At 55.6% G+C, this 20,722-nt stretch overlaps 1 protein-coding gene across 2 annotated transcripts in view; it reads right to left on the reverse strand.

Annotated features, from left to right (window-relative positions):
- The window catches only part of PLXNA2 (plexin A2), a 142,726-nt gene that overhangs the window by 44,370 nt on the left and 77,634 nt on the right, over window positions 1-20,722 (reverse strand). For both annotated transcript variants that reach the window (XM_084498117.1, XM_084498118.1), the window contains exons 5-9: window positions 10,008-10,108; window positions 6,127-6,250; window positions 5,166-5,319; window positions 4,191-4,287; window positions 1,779-1,893 (exon numbers count right to left, since the gene is read on the reverse strand). In XM_084498117.1, coding sequence (XP_084354243.1) covers window positions 1,779-1,893; window positions 4,191-4,287; window positions 5,166-5,319; window positions 6,127-6,250; window positions 10,008-10,108 — 591 coding nt within the window. The remainder of the gene's footprint in view (window positions 1-1,778; window positions 1,894-4,190; window positions 4,288-5,165; window positions 5,320-6,126; window positions 6,251-10,007; window positions 10,109-20,722) is intronic.

Here is a 20,722-nt window from a genome sequence, read left to right on the forward strand (position 1 = left end):
CAGGCCCGGGCCCGGCTCTGCGGCTCCACACACAGACCTGCTGCTGCAGAGGGACCCACGCTGATAAGCACAAACGTTTTGCCAATACATCAGGCCATGACACAATGAGGGCATTGTGATCTGAATTATTTTAGGAGAGGAAACTCTTTATGAGGCGTTTGTTTGATGTCTTGTGTTAAGCGGAGTGAAATGCCGTAATAAAGGCATTAGGAGTGCATTGTGTATACAAGTGACAATTCATTTACCTCAAATAAGCAAACAAATTAGTTTTTAGTGGCTGGCTTTGCCTGTGCTCAGAGGTGCAGAGAAGTCAGGATGAGCAGCGGAGCATCTGTATCATTATGGGTAGCTGTTATCAAAAACAGGCACCAGAAGGGTGCTGCATTAACACCTAACGGCCCCGCTAAGAAACAAACTCTAAAGGACGAGGATGACAAAGTCCTCTGGAGCCCTGTGATCCCATCAGGAACCAGCAGAGCTAATGGATCTCCTCCTCTCGCTGCCCTGTGATCTCAGGTAAGTCCTGCGTGTTCCTGGGAGCAGAACGGAGGTGATGGAATTGCCCTACTTTGCCAGAGACTCGTCAAACACTTTTAATATCCTGGGGTTGGAGACCTATAAAAACCAGAACTCCAAATGTAGAGCCTGGGAAGACAGTAAAGCTTTGAGTGTGAAGGAAAAAAAAACCCACACCCCTTGAGAGAAGCCAAAGCAAAGGTTTTTGTTTTCCCTTGTTATCTTAAAAGGAAGTTTCTTGGCTTTGAACTGGACTGGGGAAGCTTTTGGTTTGTCCCCAGGGTGGATGCTTCTCCTTGGGCGTTTGTACCCTCACTGCATGAGGCAGTTCTTCAAGGTGCCACGTCCGTGCCTCTTCTGGTCCCTGCTGGAGGTGGCACGTGGCTGGCAGCTCCCAGTTACACTGCCTGTCCTGTCCCTCTGCTCCTGCAGACCCCCATCCTATACACGTGCAGCTCATTAACGTGCTTTACCCTGTGTCTCTGCGCCTTCTGGCAACGAAAGATCTGGGGACTGGGCAAGACAAGGTGCAAAAACCCCAAATCAAGGGGTTTTGGTTAACTTTGATCAGGAATTTGTGCTAACAAACTCTTTTCCTTCACGGATCCCTTCACCTCAGGTCATACTGAAGAGATCTGGCAGAGCTGTTAATGGGCTTTGCCTCCTTCCAACCGTTAAAAGCGTTTTTGGAATGGAGCCCCACACCTTTTATGAACTGCTAAGAGAGATGGCCCCTGGTCCACAGTGCTGGGACCTGAACCAATTCTCCTTTCCAAGGTCTGGGGCTATTCACGTCTGTAATTCCCTTCTTAACCAGTTTACAGTCGGGTTCCACCCATAAATTTCAGACCTGCCAACACAACCCAGTGCAGAAGGCACGAGGAGTCCCACCAGGAGCTCTGCACCACTCGTTGCTGCCGTCGGGCAAATCCCTGCATGCTTTGTATATAACATGGAGTCTGAGACCCCGAAGGAAAGCGCTACAGCAGTTACAGATGAATTACAGCTCTTACTGAATCTGAGCATACCCACGTATCAAAGGGGGGCTCAGCTTTGGCATTCAGGTTGGGACACATCGCTTTGCTAGACCAACACTTTCCTGCTACGTTCCTGCTGCATCTGCACGTCCAGGTGCCAGCCCAGGAACACTCCTCAACCCATGGAAAGTGGAAAAACCTCACACAAACATCACTTCTGCTAATTGTGCCACAGGAAAAGCAAAGAATAAGGAGCTAGGGAGTGCTGAAACCGTGGTCTGGTACCTCAGAGACGTTGATCCGGCCCTCCTGGAAGGAGCAGGTGGTGGGGTCGTGGGTGCACAGGTTGCGGTACTTGCACCAGTGGCAGCGGAAAGCACTGTTCACACAAGACAGGCACCTGGTGGGGAGAAGGGACAGGTTACAGGGGAGGTTATCGGGTCGGAAGGCCAACTGCAACGGGTCAGTCTAGCCAGAGTCCCCTCTCAGGGTCCCTCACAGGAAAATAGCCTCTTTGGATGGAGTTTGGTACAACAAAAGTAACAGACAGCGGCACAATCTTGGGTCTGGGAAAACAAACACTCAGAAGAGAGTATTTAAACAGCCACACAATTAATCCAGTAATAAAATACAAGCTTGGATTTACTGCACATCGTTGCATTGTGTACAATAAAACACAGCATTGCACAGACACCCGGCTTGATTTTTTAGCTTTGGTAAAAACTGGAAAACAAAGCAAGCCTGGCAAAAATTGGATCAGCTATTTTACAAGTCAGGAATGCTTAAAGTCAGTGGTAACACTTCAGCTGGCCTCAGAGTGCACCTCTCTGCTGTGTGGTTTTCTGGCTGCTGCTTTCAGCTCTGCCCCAGCTCCCTGCAGGCTCCTGAGCTCCCCAGGACTTCCAGGTCACCACCTTTGGTCTTTCCTGATTCTGCTGTCTTAAGGACCACTGGCTCTCCTTTGCTTCAGAATGGGGGTGTGCGTCCCCACTGCGTCTACTCCTTCTCTTGTTAAAATGAGCTGAAAAGAGAAGCCACCACCCAGGCTCCTGACCCCCCTGCAGCTCCCTGGGCACACAAATTCATGCCCTGAGAGCTGAGCCGTCTCCGGTGGGCTCACCACGCCTGGATCCAGCACAGGGCGGTCAGCAGAACCTGTCTGCAAAACCAGCATCTCCTCATCCATCCACAAACCCCTCCTGCCCTTCCGAGCCCCCTGCAAATGCCCACGGGTGCATGCTCCGTGCACCACAACCCCTTCACATGCTCCTGTGCTGCTGCAGACCCACAGCCCTTCCCCTGCTTGCTCTCCCAGTGCTCTGCCTGTTGCAGTGAGGACTTTCGGGATCAATAGGTCTCTCTCCGATGCTAGCTGAGCCCCGTATTCCTTTCTGCTTCTCGCATGTTGTGATTCATTCCTGCAAGGCTGCCTCATGCCCTCGTTGAACTCACTGATAATGAGTGCAGCATGATGTAAGTGCTACAGAATTTACAACCGTGTTAGCACTTTATCTCCAAACATGAGCTTTGAGAGAGGCATGGTCAGATGGAGCCAAATGACGGGACAAAAGACACATTGCCTCTCCTGATCCAAACACCCACTCTGAGGAGAGAATAGGGGTCACCACAACGTCACTCCTCAAGCAAATCCAGGCAGATGAGAACCCCGGGGAACCACGGACAGGACCACAAGTGCTCGTGGTGGGGCAGGGGCTGGTGCTGTGAAACCTGGCTGAGGGACAAGGGAGCACAGACAGAGCTGTGTGGAACACTGCAGGAGGCAGGGAACACGGGGTGGTGGGTACAGACTGCTGGAGAGACACTACACAGGGACTGAAGGATCATCAGGGCTCCTCTCAACCTTGTGCCTCTGCTGTGTGTGGTGGCTCAAAAAATAAAGAAAAAAATAAAGAAAAATGGAATGGATGCCTAGAAAAACTCCGGGCTAGCCAAGCTCGTCAGAGCACACAGCCCTCTTCCAAGTGCAGCAGGGAGGGCCTCATAGCTTGAGGCTTCAAATCCAGCATGGAAAGGCTGTGAGTGACCCCGTGCTGGCACTTCTTGGCTCCTACCAGGCTTCTTGGGCAGCAAATCCTGCTCCAAAACCGGAGCTGAGAGCTGACCCCTGCAGCGGGAGACGTCACCCAGCCCTGCAGGGACAGCCGCTTGTTACCCAGCTTGTGCCAGGTCCTGTTTGTGTTTCATTTGGGTGCTCTGGGACTTGCTTTGTTTCCAGAGAGAAGTCTGCAAACGCTTCAGATGCTCAAACACAACTGCACGGCCTGCCAGCTGCGTGCTGGGGCGAGCAAAGGAGGCAGGGGGCTCCTGCTCACGGACCCCAGCCCCAACCCTGCCGCTGTGCTGGGACTGCGTGCTGCCCACCTCCCCGTCCCTTTTCTGCCTTCTCCCACCGAGATGAATCCGCGTTCACAGTTGCAGGATGGAGCAGCTTGGGGGCACCAGCAGGTTAAGGTTTTGTCAGGCTCGTTCTGCCTGCGCCTCGCCAGGCGGGGAGAGCTGCAGCCGCTCAGAGGGCAGGGAGCCGTGGGCTCGCCTTGCACAGAGCACCCACACTCAGAGAACAGCCCAAAGACCCCCTCCCGCAGGGAGTTTCCCCCCAAAATGTCCCAGGAGAGGCTCTGGGGCTTCAACCAGGAGCAGCCCCCAGGGGGCTGGCAAGGGGGGGAGCGCACTCACAGCTGGTGGGCGCTGCAGTTGTAGAACTTGAACTCGGTGCTGACGAACGTGCGGCCCGTCTCCCGCGACTTCAGCTGCAGCACCACGCCGAACCAGTCTGCGGGGCAGAACAGAGGCAGTCAGCACCCCGGCTGTAACGGGGGGAGCAGCGCTGGGTGCCAGGGGGCTCCCCGGCTGGCCAGGGTGCCGAGCCCTCGGTGCGGGGCAGGAGGCGCGGGCAGGCTGCACCCCCAGCACCCCGCTGCTGAGCATCCCCCCCGAGCACCCCGGGACCCAGGGGCTGCCCGTCTCCAGGCCCCTCCAGGCCTGATCAGACCCGGTGGCAAAACCCCCTGGGTTGCCCCATGTCACAGCTGAAATGAGCTGGGGATCAGGATCGCGTCCCCTTCCCTACAGGATTTGTGTCTCCAGGACAAACACACACTAATTCAGTATGGCCCAAGACTAGAATAGGAGCTAATTGTAGAAGTGAGGCCATTAGCGGCTCTTTTTAGGAGCCTCATCCCTGGGTTAATTAAGAGCAGATTGCTCTTCCAGAGCTGCCAGGGTAAGTCTGCAACAGCCCTGCTACCGCTGCGGCTCCTGGCCCCAGCTTTCACCAGTTCCGAGGCTCCCTATAATGTCTTAGAAACACAGAGATATCAGCAGGGATGCACCGCTGACACCTGGAAGGATGCCAAGGAGAAAATGAGTTTTAAGCAAGTAGCATTTTGTTTATGGGAAGAGAAAATAAGGCAGCGGTGACATTAGTGAAGAAACAGCCCAAAGACGGGGACCGACAAAGGACAGGGAACGCACAGACTGCTGCCTGCCCGTCTCTTAAGGATGAGCACATGCAGGTCCCTGGGGCCAGCATCTTCCACAGAGGGCCAAGTTTCTCCATCAGCATCCCCAAAGGGTCAGCGCTACCCAGCAGATGCTCCCAGCCATGCTTTCTGGTGGCACAGGCGCTCACACCACGACGCAGACACTCACCTTGATCCACGGGTATGGCAGGAACGTCCTTGGCTGCTGGCGACACGCACACCACGCGGCTGCCCGAAACCTGCCCCTCCACCTCCGTCAGGTTCCCGAAGAGGCAGGTGACCCCGGCGGCCAGGTCTGGAGCATCGCTCACCAGCAGGCTGAGCTGCAGCCGGGGGGAGAGGAGAAGGGGAATAAAACAGGGAATAAAAGAGCCAGCAAGTGCTCACTCAGCAGGAGAGCTGCCCCAGCGCCCTTCGTGCCCTCGGTACCCACTGCCTTCCCACTGCATGCTGCCGCCCTTCAATCACCCATCCACACACAAAGCAGCCAACTGCCTTTTGCTGGGGGAAGACGAACGAAGGTTCAGCGGTGCACAAACACCTTGCGGAGCTTTTGGATGCTGCAGTTTGGGAGGGAGGTGGTGATGGCAGCTTTTTGTCCCCCACTTGCTTTGCAGAACCATCGCTGTGCCCTCGAGGGCTGCAGCAGCACCAACAGAAATGGGGACAGCCCCCAGCACGTGCAGCAGCAGCAGAAACCTTGGGGGCTGCCAGCACCAAGCCCAGCTGTGGGCACGCAGCGGCCCCGGGGGCTCGCGGGACGGGGCTGCAGCTGCCGCAGCGCCTGTCCACGGGTCCTGGTGCGCGGGTGCTCGGGGGGCTCGCGGGGAAACAGCTGGGATGCTTGGGAGAGCCAGGGCTCGGCACAGCTCACAGATGGGCTGCTTGGGAAACAAAGCCTTGCCTTTCAACGGTTAATGAAACCGGACCGAGAGAAACGCGAGCTGGGGCCCGAGGGGAAGGGGAATTTGTCTTTGTGATCCCTACCCCCTCGCCCCTCCTCACCAGCGCCCTGCAAGCCTGACTTCATGGGAACACACTTGTGCTTTTGGGAAGGGAGAAAGACTGGAGAACGGAGCGTCGGCTGCGAACCCGAGACCCGAGGGCTCCTTCCCCTGCCCGTGACCTACCGGGAGGCTGTGCTGGGACACGGAGATGCTGCTGGGCTGCACGGTGATGCTCATGCACTGCCCGATGCTGTCGGCAAAGCGGAACGGCTCGGCGGCTCGCTCGCAGCTGTCCCGCGGGGAGCACCTGGCACACACGGGCACACGTCAGCACACACAGAGCCCCCCAGGAACAAAACCCCCTGTGCATGCCAAGGGGACCAGGACTGCTCCTCGCAGCTCGTTATCCCTATTTTTGTATGGCAGGCGTCCTCAGAGTGAACTGAAACTTTGAGGCAGAATCGGGTAAAATGTGAAAAACAAGTTCAGTACGAGAACAAGGTGAAGCAGGGCAGAAGCAGTCACTGAATGAAGGGAATGGCAGCACGGCCAGGGCTCGGGCTGCAGCTATAAGTGCTGAAGGGGAAATGTGCGCCCAAGTTAATTACAGTGGGAAGATGAGTGCCCACCAGGAAGCCAGGGAAGAATTATTAATGTTTCGAGACGGATATCAGACAATGCAGCACCGCACTGGGATCCCTCAGGGATTTTCTATTTCATGTAATTTAGGGAAAACCTTGTTCTTCAAAACCTGCTCCCCGGCAGCAGGTGACATATTGGCCTTTTGATGTTAATGGTGTTAATAAACCATCAGCAAACTTTATCACTTCTCGCTCAGCGATGATCCTGGACCCCGGCTAAAATCACGGCGCAAAGGTCGGAGGATCCAGATGCTGTCACCAGACCCATGTGCCACCGGCCAGCTCCATGACAGCTCTCCAAGTGCACTCGCTACTTAACGAGGTGCTGCTACTTAACGAGGTGCTGCTGTCAGATTGCTTCTCTCCCTGCGCCCCTTCGCAGAGGCCTGGGCAGCCTCAAAGACATGCAGGCGTTAGCAGAAACATCCTCTGCAAGCAGCTGGCAGGCACCTCGCAAAATCAGCACCCAAAATCGGTGTTTGTGGTGCCCAAAATCAGGCCTTGCAGCACCCAAAATCAGGGCTGTTGTTCCCCCACAGGGCTGTTGGCTTTTGGTTAAGAACAGTGAAGTTTAAGCCTTCCCTTACAAACCCCAGCGTGATAGCCAGCAAACACTGCTGCTGTTCTTCTCTTCCTCTCACCCCTCTTTATTTTTTGGAGCGTAATGGAGCTAAATATGAACGCTGCCAACGGAAGACTTATCGAGGTTTAAGTGAATCTGTAAGATAGCTTTAAAGTGAGCTCTTGACTGGAGCCTTTATCTCATTGACTCGCCGGAATGGCTCTTTTTTATCATACTATTTATGGCAACAGCCCTAACAGAGATAAATAGGGCTGTAGACAATAACAGACTCGCAGAGAGCAGCATATGGAAGAGCCTTGCAGGTTTCGAATCCCACTGGGCTGAAGAGACTCTTTAACAACCTCCTCGAGGCCTCTGCTGGCTCCCAAGGAGCGCGGTTCCAGCAGGAGGAAGAGCAAGCGATCCCTAGCACCTACACACCAGCATTGCTCTCCGGGCAGCCAGCACCACAACCGTGGCCGATTCCTGCTTGTGCTCACTGGTTTAATCCTCACAGGCAGCTCGTCCATGAGCATCACTGCTCCTAAATTCCAGGCGTGCCCGTGCCAGCATCCCACCGCACAGCAGAGCCTGAATCCCTGACTCGGGCTGCTCAGAGACAAGAAGGCGTGATGATCGCACGGGGGAAGGTTTGTGCAGTCCCAGGTGATGAAATTTTCATTCCAGGACAGCTCGGATCCCTTTGCTTTCCCCTCATTACTGGCTGTGTAAAACCTCTCCGGCTGGCAGCAACACAGCACCCGGTGCTGCCTGGAACAGGGCGCTGCTCCCCGCGTGTATCTCACGCTTGTTCACACACCCAGAGCATCAGGATTTACAATTCAGAAGCAGCTGCTGGGGGTCTCGCAGGGCACAGACCCCAAACCCCAGGGAGGCAAATCCCATAACACGCGATGAGGAGAAACAATGGGATTTCAGCCCCCGATCGAGACTCAGTGCTAGTTTTTATCAGTGCTGTTGATGGCCACGTTGCTCACGAGGCCGTCCCCTCTCCTGCTGATTCAAGGACCCAACCTCTGCCCTTTTTGCCTCTCACCCTCCCACCAGCCCTCAGAAAAAACAGCGTGAGCATCCCACCCTGACCCACAGCCTTCCTGCTCGGCCAAGGAGCAGCTGCTCCAGCTGGAAGGGGGAAATGCACGAACTAGAGGAGAGCTGACAAGTTAAACACGAACACGCCAGCGCTTGGGGCCTCCCAACAAATTTGACAGAGGCTTCAGGAAGAGCAAGATAAACCCAATTATTTACAGCTAAAGACAAAGGCTAAAAAATGAGCATTGCTCTAAGCAGGCTGGGAAAGTGCAGACACTCGAAGGGAGGGGTGAGAAATACCATCAGGGAACAAAGTCCTGCTGGAAGATGTCAATGCCTAAATGCCGTGGCCAAGGGCAGAGGAAACAGCACTTTTCTCTCCTCTTGACATTGGGGAGAAACTCTGCAAAATTAAGATAACAACCTTTACCTGCTTCCCAGGTAAAGTGCCTGGCACAGCCACACCACTGATGTGTTCAGACTGCCTTGCCCTGGCACTGAGACGTCTGAAAAACCTGAAAAGCCTCCCAGTTCCAAAGCTGATGTGACAGTGAAGGATTCCCACCATGACAGCACATCTGGGGCTTTGCTATGGGGCTGGACAGGCTCCTCTGAGAGGAAAAATAAAAACGAAGATGCCCAGACACTGCACCCCACAGTGTTGTGATCCTGGCAGGGGCACCAGGGGCTGCTCCATGCGTGCCCCAAGCCCAGAGAGAGCCAGGCCATGGGCAGGATGCTCAGCACCAGGTTCTCCTGCATCTCCCTGGGTGCGGCACCAACCCTGCAAACCAGGCAGGCCCTGCTGGGTGCCGGGAGCCAGGTCTGCACCCCAAAGCATGCAGGTCCCTAATCCAGGCCGGATTTTGCACAAGAGCCTGCCTTTTCCCTCTCTCCCCCTCCAACACCTGCTGCTCAGGCATGTGGCCAAGTGTTATTGTGCGGGTCCCCGAGCTCTGCCTCCGCCCCGATTTCCATGCAGCTCAGGGGGCTGCTCTTCAGGCTGGCACGGGGCCGGAGGGATTTCTATTCCTCTCCTCCTGCATCCTCCGGGCTCGCCCCTCCTCCCCGCATCGGCGTTTGCCTGGTGGTCCCCTTCCGCTGTAGGAAGCGATCCTTCTTGTGGCAGGGGACAGAAAGAACAGGGACACCTCCTGAATGCAGAGCGCGTTTCCTGCAGCTCCCCTGAAAGCACCAGCCCTCAGCCCATGCTGCCTGGGGCCGTGCAGGAGCACTGCCAGCCCCGAGCCCCGCTGCCCCTGGTCGGCTCTGCCCCAACGGGGACGGCTGCAGGAGATGCTCCCTGACCTCGCCATGCTGAATTTCAACATCTCTTCCAGCTATGCTTAATAGGGCTCGGTGCTCCGCTCTGTTCCGGCGCTGTGACCTCACCGAAAGCGAAGCCCTGCTCATCTCAGCAAGTCTCCTGTTGCCTCTCAACGTTTCCCATTAATCAGGAGGGACTGGAGGCTCGGGCAGCCAGGAGGAGCGTGCAAAACGCGAGGGCTCTGCTCCCCCAGGCTTTAATTCTGCTTTTCTGTGGCATCCCACGGCCCCTCCCTGCATGCTGTGCGCAATCCACCTCTCCCAGATAACAGATTTCTCTTCCTTTACCTCTTCACGGGAGCTCAGGGCTTTCAGCAGCACTCACACTGCAATGCAGGGAACACCAAGGGAAGGGAAGAATGGATTTGAGGGACTTCAACGTAATTTGTTTTTTGCAAGTGGGGGAGGCTCTTGGGGGTTGTGAAAGCTGCTTTTCCCATCGCTGCCACTGGCGTGGATGCGGGGGCCGAGGCCGGACTTACATGTGGTGGAGCGTGCACCAGCCGCAGTGGGGGTCTCCCGAGCTCAGGCACTCCCCACAGGTCGTGTACTGCTCGCAGGACTCCACGGGCACCCGGGACACCTGCAAGGGAGAAGCACAGCCTCAGTGCGTCTGTTGGCATGGCGAGCAGGCGGAACCAGGAGCCCAAGTTAACGTTTAGTGCTCGTGCAGAAGGCTGTGGGGCCATGGTTTATGGATCACGGATTAAGAAGACCCTATATAATTCAGAAATAAAACCCAATGGCAAAACCAGTCTGCTGCTCCTGCTTTGGGATCCCTTAAACTGGTGCACGCATAACGCCTTCACAAAAAAATGAAGGGAAACGGAAAGGCAAAATTCAAGGAAAAAGGATTTCCTGGGGTTAGGGATGGAAGCGAGCAGAAGCAGCAGCTTGTTCTGCTTTAAAGAGAAGGCAGAGAGCCTGCCTGCTTCGGCAGGTCCGAGCACACCGCGTGCTCCCACGGGTGCTCACCTCTCCCAGGGTCCTGGGGAGGGGTCCCAGGGGGGTCCTGGGGGGGTCCCAGCCCTGCCACCCGCCCGCAGCCACCCCGTCCGTCACCAGCTGGGGCGCGGGGTGAAAGGAGCAGTGTGTGCCAGACAAAGGCCACTTTCACGCCAAGTGCTGTTGAGGCGGTGAGAACCCAGCTCCTCTCTCAACACGACACCGACGGGGCTGCTATTCTTCTCGTTTCCCGAGCCCTCCTTAACAGCTTTGCCTGAAATGGAGCTTGGGTGGGTGTTTAGGGTTTTTAGCGGAGCCGGAGCCCGTGGGATGCGTGCGGGGTAAGCGAGCGGCGGGTGGGCGAGAGGCAGAGCCGGGTGGGATGTGCACGCATTTAGCCCTGGCTGCCTGCACAAAGAGCTTCAGAAAGGGAGAAACGTGGGGTGAAGGAGTGACACGGAGGTGTTAGGACAGAAGGAAGCTCTCCCCATGCTGCCAGGGCAGAGCCGTGGCTGTGTCCCCCTCTGGGGAGGCTCTGACCTCCTGCGAGGATGGGCAGCTCTGTTTTAGCTGCCAGGTGTTCGAGCTATTTCTGACCGTGTCTCATCCTGCACGTGCAATTCACATCACTCAACACCACCGTCAACATCACAGCGATCGATTAAGCCGGTGTCCACGGGACGCCCTTGGGAGGGGGCTTCACCCCTGCACACCCAGCAGGTGCCTGTGAAAGGCACGCTGAGTTTATAGCACGAGCAGACACTTGGTGAGGTTTCTTTCATCTGGGCACGCAAAGCCCCTCACGGGCACCGTGCTGGTGTGGGGGCAGCTCACCCCCAGCAGCAGCGGCTCCCCCAGGGTGCCCGGCACCCAACCTGCCCGCAGCACCCAGCACAGCTCCGAGCAGCCCCCGCGGGAGCCACCAGCGGCCGCAGGATACCCCAAGGAAGGTCAAAAGGTTTTGCCTAAAATCCATCCAGCCCCTTGCAGGGCTCCTCTGGCCGCTCCCCAGCCCGTTGGGTGCTGCTGATCCTCTCCTCCTGCCCACGGGGTGAGGCTCGGCAGGATCCGTCCCTGCCATCTGTATGCAGCTCAGGGCTGCTTTGGTGTTTGTGAGGAGCTGCGTGCTCTCGCGGCGCTCTATAAATAACGGAGGATTTGAATTATACGAAGAGCAGTTTGTTGCAGATCGTTTTATGTTATGCGTTTTGGGTTCTTTTTCTGCTCAGAAGCTGTGGCTTCTGTACGTGAGAATTCTTTAAAAATTACACAGGAATTTTGAGCGATTCCTCGACTCGCAGATTTCCAGCCCAAACGGGACCATTTGATCCTTTCTTTTTAATGCCTGCATAACTCAGGGCAGGCAATTTCACCCCTTCACCTCGTCAGCACATTCAATCTCTGGTGAGTGCAGCAGAGCCTACCCAGCACCCACAGCCCCCGCACAGCACCCACAGCCCCCGCTGGATGCTTGGCCGGGCTCCTGACCCCACCTGGAGAGAGGCCCAGGGCTCTAGGAGGGAATTTATCATCTGCTCAAGTGCTTAGGCCTACAGCTTCAAAATTCACCCTGAGAATTAATGCCAGGAAACCCACAATGCCCAATTAAGTGGTCAACCAAAGAAGCTCAAAAAGATTGCGGGCAGAAATCATTTAAATATTTGCAAGCATGAAAAAGGTTGGGGAGCTGCAGCATTTGTCCAGTTCTAGCAGAACCAACACATCCAACCATCCTTACCATCACCCATCCAACCACCTGAAAGGCTCCAACGCTCTAAAGAACGTTTCATTTCAATGGAAAAACAAACCACATCCATTAGGAGGCTATAGCTGCATGTCCCATGCCTACCACAGACACAAAACCGAAAGTCGTTTCTTTCACAGCTGGTACAGAAGCAGGGCTCAGACTCCCTTCCCCAGCCTGATGGCAGGCTGGAAACGCTCTCTTGGCTTTAAGTATTTTTAAGCTGTTCTCTGCTGGCTTAATTATCGTTAGGAGACCAAAGTGCTTGTGTGCGTGAACCGCTGCACCGAGGAGAGAGCAGGAGATGTGGGACACGGTGCCACAGACCTGTGTCTGCGGGCAGGAGGAGACCAACACGGGTCAGCGCTGATTAAAAAAACACCTCTGAGGCACCAAGGTCGGAGAAACGGGTTCCAGAGGATGCTGAAATCTCACTGCTGGGCATTCAGCAGGGCAAAACCCAAGAGGCAGCTGGAAACGTCAGCAGGGCAGGGTGCTGCTGTGCTCCCCAGCGCCTGCCTGCAGACGGGGTTCGATTTCGTGGTCTGCTCGCTCATGGCACTGCTGGGGCAGATCTGAGTGCTCCGTCCCCTTCTGCCACCGATGGGCAGGAGCCCCAAATCCTGGTCCCCACAGGGTCCCTGTCGTGTCCTGCCAGCCCTGGCCCTGCTCCGGTGCCGGCGCCTGGCACGGCCCTGTCTGTTTGCTCTCATCCTCGCCCGTCCCCAGGGGCGAGGCTGCATGGAGCAGGATGGTTTATTTGGAGAGGGCTTTGGTTTGCACTATTTAGTTTTTAAATGCAAATACCTCTCTCTATTTACAGTAGAGAAGATGGGCCAGGGAAATGTTCCTGGCACTCACAGCAAACACCCAGAAGGTTTATTGCTGCTCCAGGAGTGCATTTCCCACCCCAGGCCCCAGGAAACTTTGCTGCCTGAACCTACGAGCTTATCCCCAGGGCACGCGGCCCTGCCCTCAGCCCAGAGCACCAGCAGACCTCAGCCTCCAGCTTTCCAAAGTGAATACCGAGTTTGGATGCCCTTAGACTTCTGTTCCTGCTCTCCAAAACAGGAGCCGAGATGTCCTGAGGCCAAGCAGATGCAGGCAGCGATTTTCCTCAATGCAACATCACCACCTGCACCTCCTTGCTGTGGGGTGGACCACCAGCCCCACTGCCGTGTCTCTTCCTCCTGCCTGTGCCCCAGCTCTGCTGTTGAGTTTCTCGGTTCCCCGTTTACCATCCTACTTCCCAATAATTAAATGTAAAGTCTTGTTACTGCTTTCCTTGACTGCCTGACCACATCAGCCAAAGCCAAAACAAAACAAAGGAAATCAATCCAGGCTCTCCAAAACACATGAACTCAAACTCTGCCAGACCCCAGAAAAAAAAAGTACAATAAGTGCAAGAATCCGGCTCCAAATGCATAAATACACATAAATACAGCCAGAACCAAACAAAGCCAAGTTTCCACAGCTTACGCCTGCTCCAGCACGGGCCTCTGCCCTGCAGACCGGGACAGGTCCCATCCCATCCCATCACCCTGCCCCGAGAGCCACGGGCTGCTGCAGCTCACACAGAAAATGTATTTTTAATGACTTTGGGGAGCGAAGTGGAGATGCCAACCAGCTCAGTGTAATTAAAGCTATCCATCACTCAGCGAGCAGGAGCCCAAACTTGATGAACTTTCCACTGAGATATTTTCTTCTCTTCATTCATGAGAAGAAAAACCACCGCTTTGTGCGGCTGCAGGAGACAGGAAGAAGTGTGGGAAGGAGCAAGGACTCGTCAGGACCAGTTGCGATGGACTCAGGCTGACGGAGCTGGAGAAAACAACATGAAACTTCCTCAGAAGCTCGTAAGAAGCTTGTCAAACTCTTCTTCCTATTGTTTTTTTCCCTGTCTTCTCAAACAGCACCGACTGAATCCCAAGTCCTTAGGTTTCCACCAGGAAAAGCCACCGTGAGGGGCTGGGAAGCACTTGCTGCTCTGCTGGAGAAGCCGAGGTGCTGCAGACCCCGAGGTGCTGCAGACCCCGACCCCTTCTTCTGCCCTGCCAGGAGGTGCCGGGCTCTGGACCTGAGCAGAGCTCAGACCTGCTCCAGGCTGATGCCTGCAGTGAGCAGAGCATTGGGCAGCAGCTGGACAGGAGGAAAGCAAAGGGAAAGGTGTAAATTAAAGAGCACCAAGGAGCATCCCCGCAGCACCACTGCCCCGTTACTGAGCCCCCTGGGGCGGGCAGAGCTCACCCAAGGGTGCCCAGCAAGAGCTGGGGGCTGCAGGGAGCCCTCTCCCACACCGCTCCGCATTGAGGGTCCCCAGAGGCACCGTGGGGCTGTCAGAAGCAAATCAACGCCTGTAACTTTTGGCAGAGGAGCAGCGAGTGGGAGAGGACACCGAGACAACGTTTCCATGGCTACAAAGGGATTATTTAATTACAGCGCCGCAGAAGCACGCGGGGAAAGTTCCTTAAACTCTGATCCAGGCAACCTTTTCAATGAGCTCGGCTCTACTGCTCTAAGAACCTCATTAGCATCTTACGAGGACAAGCTGTGTCGGGGCACAGCCGATCAGATGGCTGTCCGAGGGAGCATCAGACCTGCTCCCTGCATACCTGGCTCCTGCTGCCTTATTGCTGCCCCCGTGTTCTGCGCTAGACTCCTGAGGGAGGTGATGAAAAGGATGGGCTGCCTCCTTCGGGAAGCAAGAGAGAGTGGAAAGACAGCAAATGTCTCAGAGTAGGGCTTAATGAAGCTGAAAAATAATCCTGGTTCCGGAGGTTTCTCCATCTACCCCAGCCAGCAGGACTCAGGCTTGCAGCAGCCCCGTGTCCTGCAGACAAACACTTTCCTGTGGTTCACCACAACCTCCGTTAATCATTGCGTCAGCACGAAATGTCTGAGCAGGATTAGTCGGGATAACGAAATGCCAGGCAGAGATCACATCCCCTCTCCCAGGGGAAGCACGGCACCATATAAACTGGTTGGGGTGCTGAAGCTGGGGGTCTCCACAGAGAAAACCAGGCTACACTGTAATACACCCACATGGCTTCTCCCCTGGACAACCACCATTCCTCGAGGGCTTTGCATTTTTGTTTTTGACTGCGAAGAAGTTCAAGGGAGGTCCTGGAAGTGCTGCAGGGCTCCTTCCATCCGCGCTGTGCGGGCAGCAGAGCCCCAGGGGTGCCCAAGCAACCAAAACCCCCCAGCCTCGTGGTCTGCAGGACTGAGCCGCTGGCACCCAGCCGGCCGGGAGCACATCGCCTCTCCCCAGGGTGCCCCACTTGGACCCAGGGCGCTGCTGTCCTCAGAAGTGGCTTTCTTGGAGCGTTGGCACCGGCTTCTGACAAATGGCAAGTTGCACAGCAAGACCACCCTGCCAACAGGAACTTTTCTTTGTGAAGCCCTGATTAGCCCGAGCCTCCCGGGAACTAATTAATAAGGATAAAAGGAGAACGCTTTCCAAAATTTCTGGGCTCAGGTGGGGATCAATCCAACACTGTAAACTTTTATCTCGCATCAGTTCACGGCCCCCGTGCTCAGCGCTTTGCCTTGCTGCCATGTAACTCGCAGCACACTCCCTGCAGCCATTTAAAAGTTTTAACAGAAGCTTAGAAAATTAATTAAGGTGAATAATTATACAACATGCACTTCTTTCCCTCTCTATTTTGCAAGCAAGTGACAAAAATAGAATTCTGAATAATTCTGGAGTTATAACCAATGTAACGAGCTGTTCGACGAACACTTGCAAGTGGGCTGCGCTTATTAAATTACTGTTTCAGACAGAAGATAGTCAGAGAGTCATTAAGAGCGAGCGGCTTGATTCCCCAGGACCCTCATTAGCCTCGGACACCTCGCAGCTCGGGGCATGCACAGCACAGCCCCACTGCAGTGTCCCCAACGTGCCCTGATGATGGGGACATGGGGACCTCGGCACCACGACCCCAGGTCCTGCTCCGGAGGAGCCCAGGGAGAGGTGACGGCTGTGGGAGTGAAGAGCAGAGGCTGCTTTTGGCCACAGCAGGCACACCGGTGGCTCAGCACAGGCAGGGGCATCTTGGCTCTCTTCGAGGAGAGAAATCTCCCGGTGAGCCAGGAGATTTCATTATTTCTTCTGTGCTCTGCTCTGCAGTGCTCTAGGCAGAAAAAATGCCAGGTTTTTGCTCGTCGGCTTCTATTGCATGCAAATTTGAGCAGAAAACGGCCGTGCTGCCCTTAGAGCTGAAACGGGAACAGCCAAACTGGAACCTGCTGCAAATATCTGCAGCACGAGGGACAGCAGGGACAGCAGGACCAGCGGCCATCCCCTGGGACCTGCTCCCAGCCCAACCCATAGGAATCCTGTGCTGGTAGGTACCCACGGGAAGCTCCTGCACTTTATAACTCAGGACAAGCAACCTATGGGAAGGTTTTTAGTGAAGTTTTTCGAGCAGACACGCTAAAAGCCCTGTGCTGTGATAGCAACTGGGAGCAGGAAAACCCTGGAGGGGCTGGGGGAGCCTTGCTGGGAGCTCCCCGAGCGCTTCCAAGCGACGGCCTCGCTCCGAGCAGCTCCGCGCAGGTCTGGGGATGCTGCAGGCTTCAAAGCTGGTGTCAGCGCAGCGTGTGGCAGAGAAGGGAGCTCCGTGCTCCGAGGTGCAGCCATCTCGATCTGTTCTGAAAGACCGAGATCTCGGCGGTGTGTATCACAGGCGAGCTCCGTGCCTGCCGCCTGCGATTGCCTTCAGCCGTCTGTTTTTCCTCTCTCCCTATAAAAACCACATGCCAGACAGCAGAGGCCCCTTCCCCCAAGCTGCTAGCCTAGAACTCATGAATTCAGTTAAGTTGTTAAAAAGGATTGTGGCAGGCTAAGATAAAACAGAGGAGTTTAAGATGACAAACAGACTCCTAAATAGGATTAGAGTCTTAATGAAAACAGTAATGAATGGATGAGGCAACCAAATATTACCCATTAATATTAGACAGATAGATTAGATCCCTAGGCACTGCATTTAAAAACGACATGAAATTACTTCAATTACTCCGCATTGATAAATAACAAGGCCATATTTACTGCCGGAGCACATTTCCTCCGCCCTCCCCCACGCTCACGTTGGCTTATCCTTCCCCAGAGGAGAGCAGACCACCGAGAGGCTGGAAAAAACGCATCAGGCTGGGATCTTCCCCCCTCCCTCCCTTCGAGGAGGCCTCCAGCAGGCAGCATCTCCAGCACAAATACCCCAGGGCACCTGCTGCCCAGGACCAGGCCCTCAGCACCCCTATTTCTGTGCCGGAGCCGAGCAATAGCTTCCCATTCACTCCAAGCCCGGTGCTCGCAGCATCCTTCCTGCGCAGAGATGCGCTCCTGGTGCTTACAGCAGCTCAGCATCCCCCCTTCCACACGGGGGAGGTGAGATTAACCTGATGAGAAGGTTCTTCTAATGAAGAGATCATAAATGGGCGATTCCTGCGTGCTCGGTGGCATTTACGTGCTAACGGTGAAAGGCAGCGCTGCTGAGGGTGGTGGCCACACGAGTCCCTCGTCCTCGCATCCCAGCCTCCAGCCCTTATGGAGCTGAGGCCGGCCATCTGCTTTCTGGGTTCAGGAAAGCCCCGGAGAGCAGGCTGCTGCTCAGAAAGCTGCAAAGCCTCGTTTCCAGCCCTGCTGCCTTGGATTGCAAATTTCGGAGCCTGCCGGAGCTCAGCGCATGGATGGGAGGGAGCGGGGTGAGCAGGGCCCCTGCTCGCTGGGTGCTGTGCTCAGAGCTGGGTCACAGCCTGAGCTTGGCCAAAAAAAAACTCATTCAGCCTCATAACTCACCAGCAAATGAGACAAATATAGAATATCTCATTTTAGAGGTACGAAAGCCGCCTGCAGAAGGAGTGCAGAGCAAATTGCCAGCAGTATGCCAAGTGCAGAACCTGAGCCCAAACCCCAAACCTTGCTTTGGCCATCAGCTGCCTCCCCCGGGGCTCTCCCAGGGGAGCAGAGGAGGGGAACGACCCCGTCCTGCCCCTCGGGGTGCTCCACCACAGCTGGGAAATCCTGCTGTGCCCGTGTGTACCACGCAGATATAAATCAGCTTCCCAGAAAGGCAACAAGCCCCAGCCGTGGTGCTTTCCCACCCTGAAACGAGGGGCAAGGCAGCAGCAGAAAGCCGGAGGAAGGCGCAGAGCTCTTCCCACAGCCCAGGGGACGTGTGACCTTTCCAGCCTTCTACCTGTATAAATCTTATTTAATGAAATAAGGAGAAAAAAAAAAAAAAAAAGAATAAATGAAGGTTAAATCACTCCCTGCAGCAGATTTACATTGAAAACAAAGCCTGCTCAGACAGGGAGTAGTTTACACAACAGCCCCTTCACATTCCTGTCCCCAGGCTGGGGGTGCCTCCTGGCCAGCGAGCCCCAGGACGGGCGATGGGCGCCCCGGAGCCGCCGGCAGGCTGCCAGGAGAACATCGCTCATCCAGGGCTTGCTTGGACACATAACTAGGGCTTTTGGTAGGTCCCAGGTCAGAGCACGGTGGTTTTTCACCCATCAAACCTTCCCCACAACATCCCTGTTCTGTGGGACCTGCCTTCAACTTTCGGTGCCAGCACCACGCCTGCGCACCCTGCAGAGCAAACACCGCTGCCCGGGGCTCGGAAGCTCCCCGGGGAAAGCAGGAAAACCAACCAAGGGCCCCTGGTATTGAAACACAAGCTGCCATCGCTTTACAGCCAGAGAAAGTTAGGCAAAGAGTTTGGCTTTCATCTCTACCTGCGTTTCCTTGGGCTGCTGTTTTGCTACACGGGAGAAGCAGAATCAAAGAACAGCTCAGGGGCTGCGGTACTGCTCTGATGGCAGGCGGAGGCAATTCAGGCTCCGAGCCTACAAAAACTTCAGGACTGCTGCATTAAATGTTCCCAGAGCTGCCCTGCTAAGTCACTTGTCCCCAGAAGCCATATCAGGTCCTGCTGTAAACAGCTCCTTTGACATCAGCTTCTCACTGTCCGGGTTCAGCACTCAGAACAGTGGCATTTTAGGTAAATAATGCCATGAAACGATTTCTGCTCCATCGGAGCCTGAGGAAGTTGTGCATACATTTCCATAAATCTCGCTGGCATCAGTGCAGGACCAGACCCGGCGGGCTGCGGGGGGATCCTGCCGACTGCCGCGGAGTTTACCGACAGAACAGCTCCGGGAGCAGCCACGGGGCCGAGCAGGCTTGGACTGAAATCACAAAATAAAGTGGTTTGCAGCAAAAATGGTAGTGCTCGGCTTGCAGCAAGGCTGGAAGCAAGAGAGAAGGTCCTCAGAGCCCCCAAAACGAGGAACTGGATGCCACGGTCGGCCAGAAGCACTGACGGGAGCCCGGCAAGAGCCGGCCTCTGAGCAGGGAATGCCAAAAACCTGCGAGGGTGCACCAGGAGAAGCACTGCAGTGGCTCCCTATCACGTGAAAGAGACGATTCTCCCAGTGCTCCCAAGCAAGGTTTACTCTCTGGCATTGTTTTCCAGCAGGGCTGGAGAAGAAAAGATCCCCCAGGAGGCAAACCCCAACCCACGCCAGGGCAGCGGAGGTGGACGGGGAGCGCTGCTCTGCTGGAAGCTGCAGGGGAGCAGCTGCTTGAAGGGCATTTCTCCACGGGGTCCTGGCAAGGGACAGGGTTAATAGGCCCACTCCATGCGTGACCTCTCTTCCCTCTCTCCGAGAGCTCCTAATTACCGAGCTAAAGGGAGAGGGGCAGCCCGCGGCACCAGGCAGACCCCGCTGCCTGCGCCTGCCCTTGCTGAGCCGATCGATCGCAGCCCGCCGGCCACGGGAAGCCTTCTCCCACGGGCAGAGGCTGGGGTCGGCAGGAAAGGCAGCTTCCCCCACCCCACCCACAGCCAGAGAGAGCTCAGCAGGGCCAAAGCCACCCTGGAAAAAATGGGAGCATCAGCGGGTCCCTTCCTCCAAAAAGGAGGGTGGCTCGGGGAGCCATGAATAAATGATGCCGCTAATGATAAGATGCCTGCGCAGCCCAGCGCGGTGAGGGAGCAGAGCGATGACTCTATTTCTGATGCACCGGCTGCCTGACAATTGGCAAATGAACCTCTGCAGTTATCTGTTTCCCCTCTTTATTCTTTTCTCATAAAACTGGCAGGAACAGGGGTAGGAAAGAGGCGCTGGCAGCAGCTGTGTTCAGGATGAAAAATGAGCAGCACGCGGACGGGAGGCAGCTGGAGCCCCGAGCTCGCTGCTGAGCGCCCCGGTACCCCCGGGCTCTGCTCACTCTGCTTATTTGGTTATTTCCCCATCTCGGTGGATCCTGAGCTTAACCCTTCCCTTGCTCCTTTGCTGCAGTAGGGCAGAGCAGCAAAACCCACGGGGTCCTGCTGCTGTGCCTGATAAGCACAGGCACCCGGCACAGCCCAAACGGCAGCGCCGTACCCGTGTTTGTGCCCTACCCAGCAGCTCAAAGAGGGGCTGAAGCCCTGCAGGAACAGCCAACGCACGCACACAGAACTAACAGAGCACAGCTGCTCCCAGAAGCAGATGAAACATTGC

The sequence above is a fragment of the Aythya ferina genome (assembly GCF_964211825.1).
Source record: "Aythya ferina genome assembly, chromosome: 25".
Classification (NCBI taxonomy): Eukaryota; Metazoa; Chordata; class Aves; order Anseriformes; family Anatidae; genus Aythya; species Aythya ferina.